Here is a 21,110-nt window from a genome sequence, read left to right as displayed (position 1 = left end):
CTTTCATACTCCCTTTTTTTTTTCTTTTTTTTTCTTTTTTTTTTTTAGATGTTTTCACCTGATGTCACTCATCATGCAAATCTAAGATGATACGGTTAATGCTGGTAATCAAATTTAACCATAATAGTAGTTGTGTTTCAAAAGTGCTGAACCTCTGACCAAAGGCTTCAAAATATAAGTGTACAGGAAATGCAGATGTGGTATTGTGCTTGAGTGAAAACCAACATTGTTTTGCTACAAAAAAATGTTATTTATTAATCTTTGCACATTAATCTTGCACATTAATCTTGTCCATAAATGAGATATACTTTTGAAATTGGTCTTTTTTTTAATTAGAAACAAATCTGTGTAGCCTGGAGTATTTTTGCCTAAATGAATACAAAAATGGGTTTTGTTTTAAATGTTGGTGTTTTGTGTCAGTGGCATTGTCAGTGCTCTGTTTTTCTTTCTTTGTGCTGTGTTTCCTGTTCCTGGATGGAGCACTGGACAGGAAGAGCTCTGAAACAATCTGTTGAACTAGACCAAAGAGGAGGAGAAGGAGGAGGAGGAAAGAGAAGGAGCAAAAGTCTCTGCTTCAGCCCGACATCTGGGGCTATTTATAGACGTACTGGGTCTCTGAGTGTCCACAGAAAAGAGACACATATCTGCAGCTGCTTTACATGATCAGGGAGGAGGCTTCCTCATCTAACTGTGTGTTCACACTGAGCCACTCACGCCGGGTTATCTCCCACAGACACTGCTCCTCAGTTTAGCGGGGAGTGAATCACTATACGGTGCACTGGAAACATTGCTGATTGAGTAGCACTGGGAAACTGATGACTCTGTGACCTGTGAGACAGCTCCGAGGCAGAGCAAGGTGGTGATGTCACATAAAAAAAAGTTTCTCTGCCGAGGCTCACACTGTTTATCATAGTAGGCTAAACACAGCTGCAGCTAATAGGAGTAATAATGTAATGATGGATAATGGATAAGCCAACCTATATAAATTAAATTCTTTCCATTAAGTGTGTTCCAACACTGGATTTTAGTATATACTGCCCCCTGTGCATTACAGAGTGGCGCAACAACAACAATAACAAAACATCCAGTTGGTTGATGTTTATGAGAGGTCAGGAGTGGCTGGAGCTGACACAAACTACCCAGTGTTAGTATGGTGTTCCTAATAAAATGCTCAGTCAGTGTAGGTGATCATATTGTCACCATAGAGTGTGCCTGGACTGTAAAGAGAACAGAATTATCAAAGATACAGACTAAGCAACCAGTTTTGATCTATCTATTGGAAAACAGCTTGGCGTATAAATCTTTAATAAACTCATTCCCTCAGCCAAAAGACTAAGCTTGCCATTTTCCATTTCTGTTGGACCCTCGCTTTGCAGCTCAGGATCCCAGTTAGCAAACAACAGGCCATGGTAAGAGTTTTACGTTCATATTTACTGATACTGTATTTGACTTGACTGCTGGACAAAGCATATAGATTAAAATACCCAGGAGTCCCCAACCACCCCAAGCAGAGATCTGAGGAGCTTGGATTCATGTTGGATTTCTGGAGGGGAGGAATGTAAGCTCTGTGGAAGATTTGTAATCTTACTGGTTTACAGTGCTAAAGAATCTGTTCGTCTTTACCCCTCTGAATGAAACCCACCTGGACAGAGTCTGAATGTGAAAATTGGAAGTGCAACAACAACTTGTACAGACCTGAGACAAAATCTTGTCAAAATCTTGTTCTGGAAACTCAGAAAAAAAAATACGCCCAATAGATCATAGTGTCTTAAAGGTTATCAAATGGTCATATAATTCAGCCAGACTCACTGACTTCTATGATGAACTTGTCCGATAACATTTGACTGAAGAAACTTAGGTATTTCTCTGACAGTGAATGACCAGGCACAGTGAAAGCTGAATCACTGAATAACACTGTGTCAGTAACACTGTCACATCAGACACTTGCATTAGTTTTTCTAAAACTGCAATACGACCCACCCTTAAGAAAAGAGCATCAGGAGAGGGCGTAATCCAAGACGAAGCGGCGGCTCTGATTGGCTGCTGCGGCTACGTCAATCATTTTGACTTTTTTTTTTTTTTTTTTTTTTTTTTTTGTTTTGTTTTGCAAACAGAGCCTTTCCAGCAGAGTGCTTGCTGCTCTTCACAGTGAACCTTCGCGGACTCTTCTCCATCAGGCTCGGGTGTTCGAGGGGAGCCTGAAGCAGCCGCCGCTCCACCGGACGCTCCCACGGCCGGCTCTGCGCTACACTGTAGCTGAGGACAGAAGTTCGGGTTTACACGCACGACCAAGAAAATGACTCATTTTAATAAGGGGCCAGCGTACGGATTATCTGCTGAAGTGAGAAGCAAAGTAAGTGCTGCAGTCCTGGCTTTTTTTTTTTGTCTGAGAGGGAAAAACAACTTTCTTAAAAAAAAAAAAAAAAAAAGTTAACAAACGCCTTTAATCTGTGCTGTCTCCACAAACGCAGCCTGTTCGCTCCCGCTCTGTCTCCCATTGAGAAAGCGGCCGGACACTGCGCCATTCAGCGCGGCGGCGGCGGGGCAGTGTCTCCGAGCTTGTAGCAAACGCGCGGCACCAACTTTCCGAAGTTTCCCGAACCCGTCGAGCCTCGGCTCAGCTCGGCGTCGTGCAGAGTCATGAATGGGGAAAAAAAAGCGTGTGCGCACCGGGCGAAGTTGCCCACGGCTCCACGGACTTCCAGCTCGAACTTTTACGCCGACAGAAAGGCGCAAGGAAGGAACGCGAGTCACGTTTCGAGGCTGGGGTTTTGGTGCGGCTTTTAGTCCGGGCCTGTCTGCAGGATGAGATGGAGCCGAGAGCGCAAACAAAAAAAAAAAAAAAAAAGCCTGTCACCGAGTTTTGCAAACTTTCTGTAAAAGTAATCAACTCCTGCTGACTAATAAACCTGGTATTAGGTGGATAATCCAAACTTCAGGCTTACACCACCTCAGTGATGGGAAGCCCAGCTTTTCCTCCGTCCCTCTTTGTTTATGGACCGGGTCACAAGAGCACCTTTGAAATGCGACTGTGGAGTGAAAGCTTTTTAAGGGGACTTATGTCGATGAAGTGGCGCACTGCGCGGTGCCGCGTACACAGCACAGAGCCGTGAATATGACACAAATCTGACTCGAAGTCATTGTTTGTGCAGGGAGGATCCCGGCCCCAGCTGGGTCTGTGTGGCTGCCTCCATATGCACGGTCTGTAGGCTGCTGCAGCTACTGATCCGACCGCTGCTGTTTGCGTTTGGATGCGCCGTGTCGCGTTGTAATCACATTGCCACGTAGCGGTGTTGTGATTACAGACGCTTTCTGTTATTAAGAGGCAAACGTGCAGCGGTGCAACAGGAGGTTAGTTAAAGCGAAGAAACGGAGATGAGAGGTGCGTGTCGGGGTTATCACAGACAGATGCTGGAGTTAAATGTCTGAAAGATGACATCATCAGGAGTGGAGAGGGCACCGTGCCTCTACCATCATTAACACCATTAACATCAGTCCCACCTTATGCTCAGAGTGCATCATTGCACATTTGCATTAGTGCATGCTCAGCACGTGCAATACATTATAGTGAAGTTCATTTGAAGGGAATTGGAAAAAGAGCCTGTAATACAGTTTGTGCATCTTGTCAGTCATTAATCATAAATCACATGTACATCACTGCTCATCATATCAAAGCATGCGGTGCCTTCTCTTAGGGATTACCACTGATTTCTAGTGTGAGGCTTGGAGTCTTAAAGCTTGTTTGAGTTTGGAACAGCATATCTACTTTCACTGCTAATGTCAAGTTAGGTAATGTACCTGAATGTGCAGACTGAAAACTCTGTACTTGGTAACAATTTATGCCAACAATAAAGGTACATACCGGACCATGCTTACTGTGATGGTAAGAAAAGTTGAGTTTCAAGTTGTGAAAAGTTGACTTCAAAGAGCAACTCCACATCACATGTTTTTTGCACTATATACCTAATGGCACAGATTCTGGCATATAATGTCAATACAGGTACAAGTACCATCGGAAAACCAAGATAGATTGTATCAGAACAAGATTTGCTCCTCCGAATTGGCAGTAAACACAACACATTGGCCCGTTGACACCTGTATCATGTAACAATAGCGAGATGCACTACAGCTCAGGTACCCACACAGTGTCTCTCTCAAAAGGCCATAAATGTGTTTCTAGTGAGTCACAGCTCCACCAGACTCCCTGTCTGTGTAGCAGACACACTGAGTGTGACAGAAGCTTCTGGTTAGCTCTGACTACCAAGTCTGCGTCACTATCCATATCATGCTCAACAGTTGTCTGTCACTCTTCCCCGTTCTGCTGACCCACTGTGTCACATACTATGTGGGTGTGAGACCACGCCTCCGACAGTTGTTTATCATCCACTCCATTGCATTTTTTTAAAATATGCAGAGATGGAGGGTTCTAGCAGAATTTGAGGGTGTAGTTACCCTTTAAACACTATTGTATGCAAAAACACACTGCTGTGGGCCTTTTTAAATACATTCATGAGAAGCATGTCAATATAGGTAAGTGCAAACATCCTGCAGCTAACTGGAGGCTTCTGTGCCCTTCACAGCTCATCTCAGGCAAAATGTTAAAGTCAAACCTCCACAAGTAAAGCCTGGAACAACAGCACACAAGTGATGCAAAGTAGTAGAAGTAGTTTGTGGTTAGCCCATTAAAATCTCAAGCATGTGTAGGGTCACTGTGGAAAATATTCCTCCAACAGGAAGTGACTCATCTGAACTTTGAGGAGTAGTTCTGCCTTTTTGAGAAATTAGCTGTTTGGTCTCTGAACAAAGAGATTAGAGGGTGGTACCAAAGTCATCTTTGTTTAGTGTAGATATTTAACTCACTGTCCTGAAGGCCAAGAGGTCACTGTGCAAAGTATAAAGAGTTGCTGTGGGATGCGAAGTTGATGCCATTTTTATAGATACTAAAAAACTAATATTTTCTACAATATACCTCATCTACCTACTTTTTTTTGTATACTTTAATTATGCTGCACAGAAGTGCTGGTTTATTAGTGAAGTTCAGTCAGCCTGTACAGACTGTATGCTAGAGAGTCACTGAGCCGATCCTTAGGATCAGCATCAATCCCAGACGTTATTAATGGATCAGTTTCAACTAAAATAAACCTGATCAGATGCCGATCCTTTCTTTGCTGTACTTTGCTGTGTTTTGTCCGCCTCAGCCTGCTAGTGTTGCAAAGCTGCTGTCCAATATGGAGGCTTGGCTCTGCAGTGATGCATTTCACAGCATACATGAGTGAAAACTACAGTGCTAATGTACAAAATTATTTGTTACACATGCGAATCTGGAGTTCTGACCAGATTAAGAAAATACACAGATCTAGTAAGTTAACAGATCTGTTACTGAAGCTCAGTGTAGAAAACGTTTGAGTAGCAGCTTCTCGTTTACAGCCGGCGCTGACCATCGGTTTCACCAGTTAACATAACAAACATCGCCAGCGCTGTCACTAATTGACGTTTAATCTGTGCACAGAATGAAACATCTGCTGTCAGGTTTGTGGATCTGTACTTGACCAAAGGTCATCAGTGAGGGAAGAAGCTCCCCTCTGTAACACCACTGTCCAAACAGAGTGGACTGAGAGGATTAGCTGATCACATCACATCACGTCACCTTCACGTCACATCCTCACAGTTTATTTCACATCAAATCAATAATCTAAGACGGTTATCTTCATAGTACTGAAACAGGACCTTCAGTATTTGGATTAAGTATCATGTGAAAATTAAGATTTAGAATCTGCACCTGTTATTTCAATTTGTCAGATACATGTTTAATCAACATGCATAGCTTCTGCTGCTAAGTATAGACTTATATGTCTTTACTGTGTACACCCAGTTGTCAGTTTATTTGGCACAGCTTGTTAAACTACTGCAGAGTGATACAGTCCTGTAATAAATCTGCCCTTCATGAAGGTTACACTGTTCAGTTTTTGTTGAAACTGTTTTAAGAGAGCTGACATGGAATGGAAAAACTTGTTAGTATAACGCAATACAATCCAACAGTGGGGATTTCGGAGTTGAATATGTCCATTTTGGTTTTTAGTAGTATACTTAGCAAGGCTTGATTCAAAGCTCAGACCTTATTAACAGTTGTTGAAAAAGGACAGTCTCAAGGTCCATTTAGTGCTCAGAAGAGAAACGGTAAATAAAATTGGACATCTCCAGTTTCATGATGATTAAGTAAACACTCCTGATGAAGTTCATGTTATGTGATTGAAAGCCCCAGTGTAGCTACTAAATGGATTTGGTGTTTAGTTTTGTTTTCTTAACTTCAGTTTCCAAGGGCAAGACTGGACTTTGAACCTTAAACAGTGTGTTGATGGGATTTGCTGTACAACAGTGACAGTGGACTCGTCTCTTCCTCATACTGGATGCAGAGTAACAGAGCTGGTTGACCTTTGTCATTTGCTAGTGTCTGTGCCATGCCCATAGTGTAGTGTGTGTAAGGCATACTGAAAACACTCCAGCACGCTTTGTGTGCTTGATTTGCAAATATGGATTAAGACATTCTGAAATCCTGGAAAGGTCCCTCAAAAACACGTGTCCCTCAAAAGTGCTAGTGTCGTCCCTTTCCACTCTTGACCTTTGTTAATCCTTGCATGCATTCATTCAACTCAGTTCTGGATTTTGAAGTTCAAATTCCTGTTTTCCATTTGGAGGCAACAATATTCTAAATCTGTCTTTTCTTCCACAACTACAGTCACGTATACTCAGTTCATTGCAGTAAAACCTCCTCTGTCAGAGAGTGCACAGCACAAAAGGAGGAGGACAGGCAGGGGCCCCATCTGTGCTCCATTGCATAATGTGTGATCAGTAGTCCATGCTCTTCTCTGAGCTGCATATATCACATTCCTGAAATTCTTCAACACAAACCCCTTGATGAGGACCCCATCCATTCACTTTTCACTCTGCTCAGTTAGTATTACAGCACTTTCCAAGCCTGGATAATAGACAGAAGTTTCAGGTATAAGTCAGTTGTAGCTCCCTTTCTCTATGGACTAGCTCAAAACTTTGGTATTTGGCTGTGAGCATAAAGGGGTGTGCCTACTGAGGGAAAGCCCTACCTCGCACCCATGGGGCAGTACTACCATTTCTATTCAATGGAAAGTCACCAAGGTTTGTCCAAAAAGTAGCAAGATTTCTTGCTTGGTGCTTTTTGAAGAAGAGTTACAAACGGGGTCTGAAACATAGACCACTGTAAGCATGGTATTGGGTGCACTGGCGGAGCTGACTCACCAAGTTAAACAAAATGCAGACACTCGCTGTTAAATAGTCTTATTTAATGTGTTTGAGATATAAGCCATCATCAGAGTCTGAGGTCTGAAAAGTTGGTCACTCTAGTGACAAAGACGCAAAGTCGGCACCGCTGCTTGCTCACGCCAAATCATTTTGAAAGAGCAAATGACTAATCAAAAAACGGCAACACTCGGCCTGCCGACCAATGGTGCAACCATATCACTGTCGCGCGTCATTCAGCTGACCAGCGGTTTGACCTCGTCGTTCTAGTGTTAGTGTTATAGTGTTCTGGTTTTCTTTCCTGGATCTAGATGTCGTGTAAATTAATCTACTTCCTTCTACTTTTGTTTCTGTCACAGAAAAACAAAACAGTTCTTCCGGTGCCAGTTTAGCATTAGCATGTGGAGGCATACGGACCGCAGATATGATGGTTGTCGTAAACTTCCTGGAGCTGTGAAAGTGCCAACATCTTATCAGATCAGTGATCCGCATCAGCAGTGGCTTCTGTACACAAAGATTTGTTTATGTAGGCGCACATGCCTCCGCGTCTGCTTTTGCAGTATTCTCTGGCAGGTATGTTGCCTGTCCAGCTCAGTCACGCTGAAATGCCGATGTTACGTCAAATTTCAGCAAAAACTCCAGTCCTTTGATTATAGGTGATCCGTTTTGTTTGCCAGAGACTGAACATGAGCCGGGAAGATTTGCTTGGTAGCGATGCTCTGTGCTGGTTAGCCTTTAGCCAACTGATTTTAGTGACACGGCGATCCTGAGATATATGTTACTTCAGGTAAAAATAATTCAAACAAGTTTCATGGTGTACAGCGTTTAAAGCGATGAGGATGTGAATTGGTGCAGGGAAAGCAAAAGTTGATGTTTCCTTGTCAAACGTGTTTGATTTTTACTCCTGGGCTCAGCAAAACCAACATCACATGTGAGCTGTAGAAGGACATAATGAACAGGAAACAGAAAATCACTCAGGTTTCAGAGTCTCTGTCACAGAGTTCATTCACCTCCACCTCTGAAAAATGTAGTCCTTTTTCCCACATCTCTCTATCGGCCATCGTACCTACATGTGTCTTTTTCTTCAGTGTCTTTCCACACAAATTGCAGCATAAACTAACAATGTAAACTGATTTGGGGATTTGGGGATTGTAACCTAATCGCAGTCGAAAATGCGCCAGTGTGGTCGACAATGTGGTCTTTGTGTTTCTTTGTGTTATAATCATAAAGTCTGTTATTAGTCTGTCAATGGCATTATTAGATTTGAAATGCTCATATCATTTGTTCATGTCGTGCCCACACCCAGGATTTCCTGGGGCAGGTTGTTACATATTCAGTATTTGAGCTGCAGAATAATTAGGAACAGGCCTCGGGGAACATTTTTAAAGGATACATTATGTAATCATTGTATCTCTAACTTCTTATTCATAAACCTAAATTCTCCAGCTCCAGTTAATAAAGAGAAATGAGCCGTTGTCTGCTCTGTATTAAAAGAAAAGTGAAACCTGAAACCACAGCACATTCCACTCAAACACTTCAGGTCACCTCAGGCCCATCTTTTCTGTTTTCTCTCAAGAGGTCATACTTGACTTGTGGTTGAAGTGTTTGCTAAAAGTCTGACTGGTTGGGCAACAAGAGAGCTCTCTCCCGTGAATCTCTCAGCCCACATCTTTTCAACTCTGGCGACTGACTCATCAGGCTCTGGCAGTTCGTCTCCTCTCAGATGGAGAAACATCCACTGTTTTTGTTGTTGAAACTTAATCTAAAAATTATATCAAGGTTTATGTAATCATGAAAGCTCAACTCCAATCATGGTCCAGAGTAGGGGAGGGCGATATGACCAAAATCTTCCATAATGGCACCCCTTTTATTAGTAAGGAGCAAACTGGAGGGATTATAAGTAATAACTTTTTAATAATGATTAAATTAACTTTTCTTATGACACAGAGCTTTGGAAAAATGTGCATCAGAGAATGCTTAATTTTAGGAAACTGGAAAACAAAAGTGTGGCTTGAATTTCCCTTTTTCTTCTTTTTGTTAACTCCATTTCACATTTTAACGGTCTCAGCTGTTTTTACAAAACACAATCTCAACCCATTCTAACAGCTGAACAGCTTTAACACCTCCTTTTCTCTCTTTCCCTCTTATAACCCACCCCCCCACTTATCTCCAATCGTCTCTCCCCTGTGCATATCTCACTCATTGACTTCAGTCGCGTCATGTGACCCATGGCGTAAAGCAAGAAAAGCTGCGCTGGGTAAAATAGAAACACTGTAAAAATATAATAATTCTCAATAATTTATAGGTTATAGGTCTAGATAGGACAGGTCTACCTGATAGTGACCTTGCACTGAGTGATATGTATTGCTACCATCTCTATATGTATATGTATCTCTACCATTGGACACATTTCTACTGTTGCAGGTTATATAGCATCATATCGCCCAGCCCTCAGTCAAGATTCAATAAGTAGATCATACGAGCGACATTATCTTGTAAAGCAGATACGATAGACAAATGCCGCTCTTATGAATGGATTACATAATTGAGAGCCTCATTTCCTTCATTATTGTAGACTGTTGTTCTTAGAAAAGGAGGTTTATCTCAATTTTGTTTTTTTGTTTTTTTGCTATAGTTTTTACAAATAAACAAAAACTATTATTTTGCAAGTGATATTTTTTTTTTTTCCTCTCAATGCTGTAACTCTTCAGCAAGACGCTAGATTAGCCTTTGATCTTTTTTAAAGGTGTGATGAGATTTAGTGTGACCACCACAAAGCACACAACACTAACTGAGACCTTCATCTTCTTGAAAACCCCCTTTCTGAAACAGCTGTTTGTTTTCACCCCCTTTGTGTTCACTTTCCCTGTGGGAAGGCAACTGGTTGTTGTATCAAAGGAAACAGATTGGTTGTGTTTGTGTGTGAGGAGCTGGTCAGGAGGTAAAGTCAAACAGCTCTGCTCCTGACACATGATCTAATCATTTATTATCGTATTGAGATCTCATGATTGGTAATATGGATTTTTATCTATCTCAAGGCAGACTGGTTTCCCAGTGTGGTCAAACATCATGTCTTATTAATGAGTTTTCTATGAAGCCTTGTTGTTTGTATATCAAGTACTTGTCCTCAGGTCCATTCTTATTTAAATTTCCACTTCCAGTGATGGGTACAGTTTTCACAGTAAAACATGGTAGTTCACATCAGATAACATGTTAGTCAGCCTGGGTTTAATGTTTTATTGTGGCTCTCTTCATGAGATTGTTTTTATGTGGAAAAGCAACCATTCCTTTCACAACTTGGGGAAAAGTTGAATGTTGAATCATGTTGGTGGTGACATCCTCACCTTTCGTGGGTACCACCGTTAGGTCAGAATTTCTGTTTGCCCAACACTGACAGAAATTTTCACAGCCACTTTCAAGCCACACTTTTCTCCAAGTCAAATAAAACTGAACCATTTGAGCTAATTGCAGATTAGATCCTGTCATCATTGGTGTTTGTAATAGCAACGATGGTCCTTCGGCTCTGCAGCCTCGGTGAGCTTGGCATAGCAGCACATGTACCAGTTCTCATTTGCATATAGCACCTAATAAACCTCATATAGCGCCTCAGAAATAAATAACAGTGCTGTCCAAACAGATTCTCCATATGAACTAAGCAGAAGTGTGATTGGTTGTGACACAATTAGTAAACAGAAGACAGCATTGTGGATGAGGAATAGTGGCGAGCAGACAAACATCTGAAAGAAAGGTCAAAGCGGCAGAAAGATAGGAATCACAATGTCTGGTCAGGACTTTCAGAATAAAACCAATGTGGAAACAGGATGCAGAGATTTGTGAGTTGGGCCTTTGAGATGAAGTGACAGGCTTTGTTTCCATGCGACCATAAACACAACAAGTCATAATCACGAGTTCAACTGAATCTGTGGGGAAACTCAGGATTCAGATTGTGGATCATGATCATAAGGTTGTGATATGGTCGTTTGGCCTGATCGCCCACCCTACGTTCTGACTGCCTGTCGGTCGGGGCTCTTTGCTTGGCCTGCGTTAATCCATCTTGCAGCTTTCTTGAGAGCATCATCCAAATTACTTAACACCTGACAGCGAGCAGTACACCCTGCAGTGTGTGTGTGGTTAGTTGGTGCCTTGTGTTACTGTTGAAGCTGGCTGCTGCGCTCTGATAGTGTCTGGGTGATGGCGTAGAAAGTGCGTTGCTCAACCTGTCTTAAGACCTTAGCTTGTGTGCATATTTGTCCGGATGCTGCACTGCCCTCATAGTGTAGTTCCACCTTTTTTCGTCACGGCAAGTAACAAGTGGGAAAGTGATACTTGAAGCTTTATTGTGAACCACTCATCAGAAATCAAAAATCAGTCGACATTGCACCTTCTTGGATCCTCAGCGACACACCCACAGAGCCTGAAGTCGATCGGGTACAGTTACAGTCGGTGCATTAGTTTCAGCCCTAAATCTTTTTCTTCCATCCTGAAATGTTGCTTCTGCTTTTCTACTTGTGCTCCCAGCTGATGACATGGCTTCTCTCACCACAGTATGTGGTATGTTGAGTGTTTCTGAAGCTCGGCGGTGGTTACATATTAATGAAAAGCAGCCTCTCTGTTTGCTCAGCCTTGGTTCAGTGCTCGGTCATGTGTATGATGTGACAAATGCCAATCAGCTTCATTCTGATAAACCACTGTGGTTGGGCGAGTTTGTCATCATAATCAGCGTTTCAGTTAAATTTACCATCAACTTTGGTGAGCCATGTGTAACCATCTGTACTACATAACCCCTGATTGTGGATATTATAAGTGTTGGGCAGTAGCACTGACTTCACTAAACCTATTTTCCAAATGCGAGCAGTTTTTGTGCTGTCATCAGGAAATGCCTTTGGGTACAGAGATGAAATGGGGAGGGGGTTTGTCTGGTTTTCACTTCCAGCAAGCTCAAATTGTAACCTTCCAGATTTTTCCCTCAGTAGCTCAGTTTAATGGTTCCATCAAGAGAATTAGATCCCTTTTTCCAATGCCTGGCTTTTTTTTTTTTTCTTTTTCGTAGAGTTCTTGGCAATGCTCCTCCAAAATAACTGCTGGGAGAGAAGAAGAGAGAAAAATGCCTTCCTTCTAATCGTTCGGGGCTCTTTGGCCTCTCAGTGGGGTTCCTCTGTGTCGTCAAACTCCACAGACACAAATCGCCTCACATTAATTCCTGAATGACACAACTTTCAACCCTGATACCATGACCAAAGGAGATGTAACCTTTAACTCCATCCTTCCACTGAGTCACAGTTTGGAACAAAACATCCTCTTTGGCTTTTAACGAGAACTTGGAGGAGGAGAGGGCATGTGAAGATTCACTTCTTTGTCTGTTTATTACATGAGCCGGGGTTTGGCATCACACTGAGGGAACAGGCACAAAGTGTCTGATGTGACTGCTCCAGTGGAGGAGGACAAGTGAGTGAAATGAATTAAGTTTTGATCTGGAGGCCTGTGTAGTTGAACAAAGTTGACTCTCTTCTCTTCGTCTTTTTTAAAAGTTAACACAATATATATTTTTAATATTTTTATTGATCAGGCAGAAAACTATGATATAATGACAGGTTTGTATTCTGTCATTGGACAGTGTGTCCAGGTAACAGGTGACCTGTTCTTTAACAGCAGCTGGTTATAATTTTGTGATGTGGTGATACTGTACCAGGTTAGAACAAGATTGTTTATCTGTGTGCAAAACTCACAGGGTGAAGACTGCCTTGTTTTTATGTTTAGCCTATAACTCATTATGTTGTGTCTTTATTAGGAAATCCTGGGGGTTTTTCAGTGTTTGTTATTGGAAATATAATTATTAATAACTTTCTATTTTTCTCTTCATCCTCTGTAACCACAAACATTTTGGATTTGTCCTCATCACAAAAAGACCTTGACTACCGTGAACCACCCAAGTGAACAGTGTTTTTGGCAGGACATACAACAACTGCTGGATGCACTGGGATATACAGTAACATCTGGGAGACAATCATTCTGTATTTTTCAGTTTTTAGCTGCTACTACAACTCCTGTGAAATGAATGCTTCATTCAGTGAAGCAGTTTTCAAAGTTTGATACTGTGGAATTCCCCCTCAGACAAAACCATGACAACTTGCCAGGAGACCTGGCACCATTAAAAGTATGTAGGGTTCGCTACTAGCAGTTCCTGTTTGCAGGATACCCATGGACATAAAAACAACTACTATAAGTGTTTGAATATTACAGGGCTTGTTTTGAGATTTATTCTGGACACTGGAGATAATGATACCTTCAGAAAATACAAGTCACACTGAAGCTATAAATGCGTGGTCGTGTCTTTGTGTTCAGATATGACTCAGAGAAGAAGTGTGAGCAGTTGGAAGCTGTTGGGTTTTAAAGTACCCTAATTGCCCCCATGAGCTGTGCGTCACAGCCACTGTAGCTGCAGCGTCTGACTGCAGCTAACTGACTAACTGTCATTGGTTGTACAACACCTGCATGCACACACAGTAGCTTTGCCTCTCGTCTCTTCTTCTGCACCTCTTTAACTCTCCCTTAGAGGATAATTCTGATACTGTGGGATGGATAATTGTCATTATTCCGTTTCATTGATAAATGAATAATCCATTTGTAAAAAACAAAATCAGCAGATCGACTGATTTGTAATGAAAGAAATCAGCAGTTGCTGGACTACTTAATTTAGGACACAGTGAGATGTTCATGTTTCTTATTAGAAATACGAACGTTAAAAACATAAAAACATCATTAAAAAGGTGCTGGAAAAGGAGGCATTTTCTAATAACTGGCAAAAAAAGATTGAACAACTCAATGAATACAGCTGCTTGTATGTGAGTCACCTCACGAGATACTGTCAGACAAACTCAGAGTATGAAGTGTGGGTCTGTGGTGTGTCCTCGGGAAAGCAGAGTGAACTGTTTGCACATGGTTTCTCTCCTGTGGTTCTTCAGTGACTACAAACTGAAGGGGACTCTTTGTCCTGCTGAGGATTAGCAGATTGTCTGTGGGATGTTTACGCAGCGTCAGCCAACACTAAAAGGCTGTTTACACAGCGTAGAGAGCTAACGGGAGGAGGATTACTGTACACTGAGATTTACTGGATTGTTTTCCAGTGACAAAAAGTGTCAGAGGAGTTCTCCAGCTTCATGTTACTGTACTGCTTCGTGTGATCTGCTTTTTATTCCACTTTGCTGAAGCTGTTAAGTTTGTTAGAATTAACCATTAGTCCATCCAGTGCTATCTTAAACTATGGTGCAGTGCTCTGCTATTTCCACAGAAACAGTGTGGTCAGTGAGGCGTGTCCATGTTTGTTCTGGTGACCCTCTGACTGTTCCCATAGCACCACTGTTAAAATCTGCCTGGTTGTTGGCCTATGCCACATTTCTGGTGTCTGTCTACTACACTGTGACCATGGCATTATTGTGCAACTGAGGATGTGATTAAGGTCCAGAGCTCGAAACAAACTAGTAGTTTGTACAATGTGGGTTTGAATCACGTCTTAGGTCGAAGTGTTTGCACTTACTCTGAGTGACCACGTTGGAGGGCGGGGTGAAAAAGCCTGCAGTTATAGCTGGGGTGGCTCTGTAACTGCTGGATGTATTAAAGAGCAGTTCTCCATATCAACTTAAAAGGTGCTGATATGTCAGTGTTGTGTTCATGACGTGTTTCTGCTGCCTTCAAGAGGCCAAAAACTTGCGACTAACCAGATTATTAACCAGATTTTTTCAAATGAATGTGTGGGATTATGTTATTATAATAAGAAATATAATGAGGCAGGTTCAGCTGGTGAACATTTAACTTCAAGCTAACTGCAAGCTGCTGTTTGACAGGTAGCTTTCTGTCCTCTCCCAGACGTCTGAATGATACATGTATCATCTTTTGTTACCAGCAGAGGTATTTAAGTCCTAAACCACAGTCTCCCTCTGCCACTTTGATATTTTATGTCATAAAAGTGTATTATTTCCCATATTAGTGCTGTTGCATTATAGTGATCTCTTCAGTTCAGATAGGAGGAGCAATCAAGCCTGCCAGTGATCTGTTCTTTTTTATGATGTATAATTGGAAAAGAAGTGTGTCCATATGTACTGAGGACAGTTGGATGCACAGTCTGTTGTGTCCTTTCATGCTCACAGTATATTGATTATTATTAATAATAATAATAGGAAGAAGAAAAGAATTAACCCATACCTTCAACTAATCAATTATTCATACCCATTTGTACCTGAAATATCAAAATAGTTGAATAAGCCATTTTCTTTTATGAGTGTTGTGTTTTGTTGGGGTGAGTTTATGTCTGTCTGTAATGTTAACTGGAATTAAATTGTTATAAATGTAGTGTGTTGTGAAACTAACCCTGTCACTGTTGTGGTTTAGTAACCATAATTGGAAGATGGTAATTAAGGGGAGATAAGATCAAGACATAACCTCTTAGAATTAATCATGTTTGCTTGTTAATTGATTGACTCATCACTTGTTGTCGTGCACTGGACGAGAAAACAAAGTTTTGGTTTGAAAAGAGATTTGATGAATCCACTGTGCAGCAAATTAATGACTTAGTGAAGCTTTTGCAGCTAGTGAGCTTATTTGTTGTCTGAAGTCATGTATGAGCCCATTAGTCTCAGAACCATGATGGTCTGTGACATCAGCTCACGTGATGGTCTTCATGATGTCCTCGATGTGAACCATTCAGGCCGGAGGACTGTCTGTCGTTTTCGTGTTTTGAACATTGGCTCCTGCTTTGTGAGACGGAGGTCTTTGAGGGTCCACAGAGTTTCTACCGACAGAAACCTAAACCAGGACCTGAGTCAGGCTGGGTCTGGATTTATATTTAGTCTAAGCAGGTCTCAAACTGGTCTGTGTCAGTATGTGCAGTGCCAGGGTGGATCCAAGTGGCTCCTGTCATCTCTTTATAATCCATTTCTATCAGGTGGTTTCTCTCTCATGGTCTTATGGAGTTCTAACTATTGTCTGTCTTTATATTAGATGAGTATCAACTAAAATTAAAATCTAATTTTTATTTATTTATTTATTTTCTCCAGAATGGACTGCAGACTGAACATGATGTTTTTTTTATGTTTCAGATTGCTCAGAAATATGACCCACAGAAGGAGGAGGAGCTCCGCTTCTGGATTGAGGAGGTAACAGGAATGTCTATCGGAGAGAACTTCCAGAAAGGGCTGAAGGATGGAGTCATCCTTTGCGAGTAAGTTCTCTTTGTGTGTGTGTGTGCGTTGTGCCATGAATGATGCTTCAACATAACGTCTGTGACAGCAGGACTTGCACTGACATGTGTCCTGATACGCGTTGTGTTGTCCTTCCTCTCTCAGACTGATTAATAAGCTGCAGCCTGGTTCAGTAAAGAAAATCAACCTGTCACAGTTGAACTGGCACAAGGTAAGGCAGGGCTTTCACATCGACCGCGGATAACAAAAAGCCATCAAAGAAAGCACCTCAGAAGTCAGCAACATCAAGAACACATTCAGCTTCTTCAAATGGACTCCTGCTTTCGTTGGTGTCCCCCGACTCAGCCCCCCATCACTCCATTTTTCCTCTTTTTTTCTGTTTGTCTCTGCAGCTAGAAAACCTTGGGAATTTCATCAAAGCTATCCTGGCCTATGGTCTAAAGCCCAATGACATCTTTGAGGCCAATGACCTATTTGAAAATGGGAACATGACTCAAGTCCAGACCACACTGCTCGCGCTGGCCAGCATGGTGAGTGAACACACATTACAGAGGGTCATTTGTCTGCTGAGGAAACACATTTTCCATTCTTACAGGACACATATGCACTGTCACATCAGCCTGTTAACCAGCATGTCTTTTCCTTCAGGCAAAGACCAAAGGTATGGACACAAAGATTGATATCGGGGTGAAATACGCAGACAAACAAGCTCGACACTTTGACGATGAGAAGATCAAGGCCGGTCAGTGTGTCATTGGACTACAGGTAACTGCACGGGTGATAAAGTAGTTCCTCAGGCCAACACATGAGCTGGTGTCTTACGTCTGACGTCACTGAAAGCTGATGTTATGATTATAGCTTTAAATATAACCACTTCAATACCAGAGAAATAAATAGAGTCAGCATTTCCCCTAGAGAGTTTTATTTCTCCTGTGGCGAAACAGTCATGAGACTCCCAAGTGTAGGACCCACTCTGTTCAATGACAGAAACAGGGTTACATTACTGCCTTTTTAGATAAACAGTTCCCACAAACTTGTTACATTTGGTGCTTTTCCACCAAAACTTACAGGAACTTTAATTTCCCAGCACATTGTGATTTGGGTTTCCCCAGCAGGGCCAAAGATTAACCGATTATTCCACTGCCATATGTGTTATGTCCTCTGCAGAAATGGACCACAAAGCCTGGTTTTTATTGGCCTATCAGTCGTAAAATCTATTTGGTTGCTCCATCTTGATTATTGTCAGCCACAAACTACAAGCAAAACATATTTACAGTTACAGGTTTATAACAATGTTGCTGTAAAGGCTAGCATACATGACCAATCAATGTGCATTGTTCCTTAACCTTCAGAAAGTCCCACTTTCTGAGCAGGGATAATTATTTTATTTTTTATTTTTCTAGGATCAAGTTGCTGTGGTGGAAACACACCTACTGAAACTAAAATGTCAACAGTTCAATTCATAGGTTTACTTTAAACAAGTTAGAGTGATTTGTGATTGGACTTGGCGGCAGTCTCATTGTTGGCCTTTTGTCCTCAGATGGGAACAAACAAGTGTGCGAGTCAGGCTGGAATGACTGCGTACGGAACCAGAAGACATCTGTACGATCCAAAGACTCAGACTGACAAACCCTACGACCAGACCACCATCAGCCTGCAGATGGGAACCAACAAAGGAGCCAGCCAGGTGAAAACCCAACCCTCTTTAATGCTGTTCTTATTTGATCTTTTTACTTAAAAAAATTACCCGGAGGAGACCAAAAACCAATCTAATACAGAACTTCATATAACTAACAAATGCTTTCTATAACTCCAAAGCCTGATGTAGCTTGTGGACACATTTTTCCATGTTTACACTTTTACAGAAAAATTAATTTCCTCATATACATCTAATAGCTACTCATGCAGATAGTTTTTGTTTAGTTTGTTTTTGGTTTTGAGACCTGTCTCAGGGATTTTTGCCTCCACCCCAATGCAATAGAGGTGAATGGAATTTAGTTTCAAATACTCACAGAATTGAAAAAGTCCACTAATCCACTTTTCTTATAGGAGCTATTTCCTCAGTAGAAAGTAGTTCCAGTGTTTTGTGGATGACAGTATTTTGAGTAACTTAGTGTTCAGCCCTGGGTTAAAACAACACAGCTGTGTTGGTACGAGCCTGTTGTTTGAAACACTGGTGAGACATGACATACCATCCAGGAATTCCAGCTTAGGTAACAGAGCCTTGAACATGAAGGCTTGTCAGAAAACACTGCACAGAGTTTTATATCACTCTCACACGAGTTTTACAAGTTCATGTTACAATCTTTTTTAAACTTGCATTACAATAATCTCGAGGCAAACAGTAGAAATACCTCGGTTACATGTTAATCTACTGAGAATGCATTCTGGCACGTATGTGACTGGCCACTGCAGCAACTTGCAAGATGATGTTGTGTCGCTGGTGCAAAAACTGAGCCTGGTTCAGCATGTGTTTGCTGCTTCACTGGACTGGCCTCATTTAAAGGAATGAGACAATTGGGTTTTTTTTTTTTTTTAACACATAACTGGATTTGGGACATGGTTCAGAGAAAGAAATGTTGCTCTTGAACTTTTCAAAGCTGAGTTGTACGAACTTCAAGTCCTTTCACCTCTGTTGTAAGTCAAATATCCCAAAACCTGGACAAATAAAACCCCAACTGGAGAGTTTACCATGTGTCAATGACGATTCATAATGTAACAATGTAAACTGACCAAATTTCTTTTCTTTTCCCCCAAAATAAGTTTCAAAATTTAACCTCGATCGATGTGAATGAAGGATAATCTGTTATTGACGAATCATCTACATTAGAACAGAGCATTCGGATTACAGATTATAGAGCACACCACCTCCATCATGTTGTAAAGCTACTGCTGCTTTCCGGTTTTCCCGCAGGCTGGCATGTCCGCCCCTGGCACCCGCAGAGATATCTATGACCAGAAGGTGGCACTACAGCCGGCGGACAACTCCACCATCTCCCTCCAGATGGGCACCAACAAGGTGGCGTCTCAGAGGGGCATGAGCGTGTACGGTCTGGGTCGCCAGGTGTACGACCCCAAGTACTGCGCCCCCCCAACGGAGCCGGTCATCCACACCAATGGCAGCCAGGGCACTGGCACCAATGGCTCTGAGATCAGCGACAGTGACTATCAGGCCGAGTTCCAGGAGGACGAGTACCACGGAGGTTACCATGACAACTACAGCTCCCATTACAACGACCAGGGCATTGACTATTAGTGCTGACCCCAACCTCCAGAGAAGTATTAACAAGTGTATGTTATCTACACAACAGAGCAAGTCTTTTGCTATCCTCACTAGTCTTTTTATTCTCTTGAAGCATAAAATGAAACGTTGCCTTGAGCTCTTTCCTTCTTCACCTAGACTCTTTTCATCCGAGCAGCAAAGGTTGTAAGAAGTTGTAGTAGCATAGAATAATGAGATGCAGAGATGCAGAGATACATGTTTGAAGATGTTTTTTTTAAAGGCTAAAGAGCATTCTTTTTAATACCCACTTTTTAAAAGATGTCTTAATGATGGAGCACTGAAGTAGTGATCACTTTGTTGGCGGGTGGTGTAGCATCAGGTGAAGCAGCTGCATTCCAGTTTGTTTTTTTTTTTTTGTATTCATGGACTGAAACTTCACTGATCCATACGAAATGAATTCATGTGTAGTGTTCTGCTCTCTCTGTGTTGTGTCTGTTTTCATACACCCAGCCGCGGTTTGTGATGCTGGTATTCCTTACTTTTTTTTTTTTTTACCACATGTAATCACTTTTTTTTTTTTTTTTTTTGTGTAAATCCTGATGGCTGTCAGATAGTGCAGATGACCAAACCTACGTGACTCTTATTTTACAGCTAGACCTCGGCGTGCCATCACATGACTTATAGCTTCATATCATTCCCTTTGTATTCCCAAACTGTATTTATTGTGATGACTCTCATTGCAAAACAGTCCACTGTTATATGGTTCATAAAGAAAAATGGTATGTTATAAATAAAAACTTAAACCCTTTAATTCTGGAAGACTGGCTGCACAATGTTGTTCCAAACATTTAACACGTCCATACATATTGAAAGATGGTGCTGCATCCACTGCTATACCTTCAACAGGTCAACATACAAGAACATCATATTCCTGATGATATGGAGTGGAAAGATTGTATGAGCAACATGCAGTAACTTGGAGGCAGATAAGAAACTGTCAGTCGCACTCATACTGATGTTTCCAGAACAAATGTATCGCCAGAATAATTTCAAACAAGCTGGATTATAGATATATCATGTCTAACTCAATTTTAAAGGGTAATTATCATGAGTGAGGCTTAAATGATACATCTGGTCATGTTCTATTACATTATATAAATACCTATAATGTGCTCATATCCATAATAAGATCTTATTCATAGATAAAAGCACGTTATTAATTGCAGAAAAATCAAATGTTATAGCAGTCAGCACATGTGAAACAAAAAACAAATGAGGTAAGTCAGGTAGAAAACAACAATTAAAGGGCAGAATTAAAAATATTAATAAAGGGAATAAAAGAAAAGATGAGAAAATAAAAGAAGGGGCAATGATCTTTGGTGCTGCCCGGTAATACACTGTGCATTAGTGACGCAGGTTGA

General features: G+C 41.5%; 1 protein-coding gene across 1 annotated transcript; it reads left to right on the top strand.

Annotated features, from left to right (window-relative positions):
* The first annotated feature begins 2,106 nt into the window (after positions 1 to 2,106).
* cnn3a (calponin 3, acidic a) lies at positions 2,107 to 20,500 on the top strand. Its single transcript, XM_071485552.1, has 7 exons — positions 2,107 to 2,353; positions 16,365 to 16,486; positions 16,611 to 16,677; positions 16,859 to 16,996; positions 17,115 to 17,231; positions 18,007 to 18,153; positions 19,381 to 20,500. The coding sequence occupies exons 1-7, from the start codon at positions 2,297 to 2,299 to the stop codon at positions 19,720 to 19,722; spliced, it is 990 nt and encodes a 329-aa protein (XP_071341653.1). The 5' UTR covers positions 2,107 to 2,296; the 3' UTR covers positions 19,723 to 20,500.
* Positions 20,501 to 21,110: the final 610 nt, after the last annotated feature.

This window comes from Trachinotus anak, unplaced genomic scaffold, assembly GCF_046630095.1.
Source record: "Trachinotus anak isolate AG129_WGS33_773 ecotype Australia unplaced genomic scaffold, CSIRO_AGI_Tana_v1 ptg000009l, whole genome shotgun sequence".
Classification (NCBI taxonomy): Eukaryota; Metazoa; Chordata; class Actinopteri; order Carangiformes; family Carangidae; genus Trachinotus; species Trachinotus anak.
The sequence above is the reverse complement of the archived record's forward strand: the minus strand, read 5'-3'. Positions and strand labels throughout refer to the sequence as shown.

Bases quoted from the DNA above. Each gene is read 5' to 3' on its own strand.
- cnn3a (XM_071485552.1), top strand. From the start codon at position 2,297: ATGACTCATTTTAATAAGGGGCCAGCGTACGGATTATCTGCTGAAGTG. The intron at 16,487-16,610 runs GTAAGTTCTCTT...TTCCTCTCTCAG, and splicing joins GATGGAGTCATCCTTTGCGA to ACTGATTAATAAGCTGCAGC. The intron at 16,678-16,858 runs GTAAGGCAGGGC...TTGTCTCTGCAG, and splicing joins CACAGTTGAACTGGCACAAG to CTAGAAAACCTTGGGAATTT.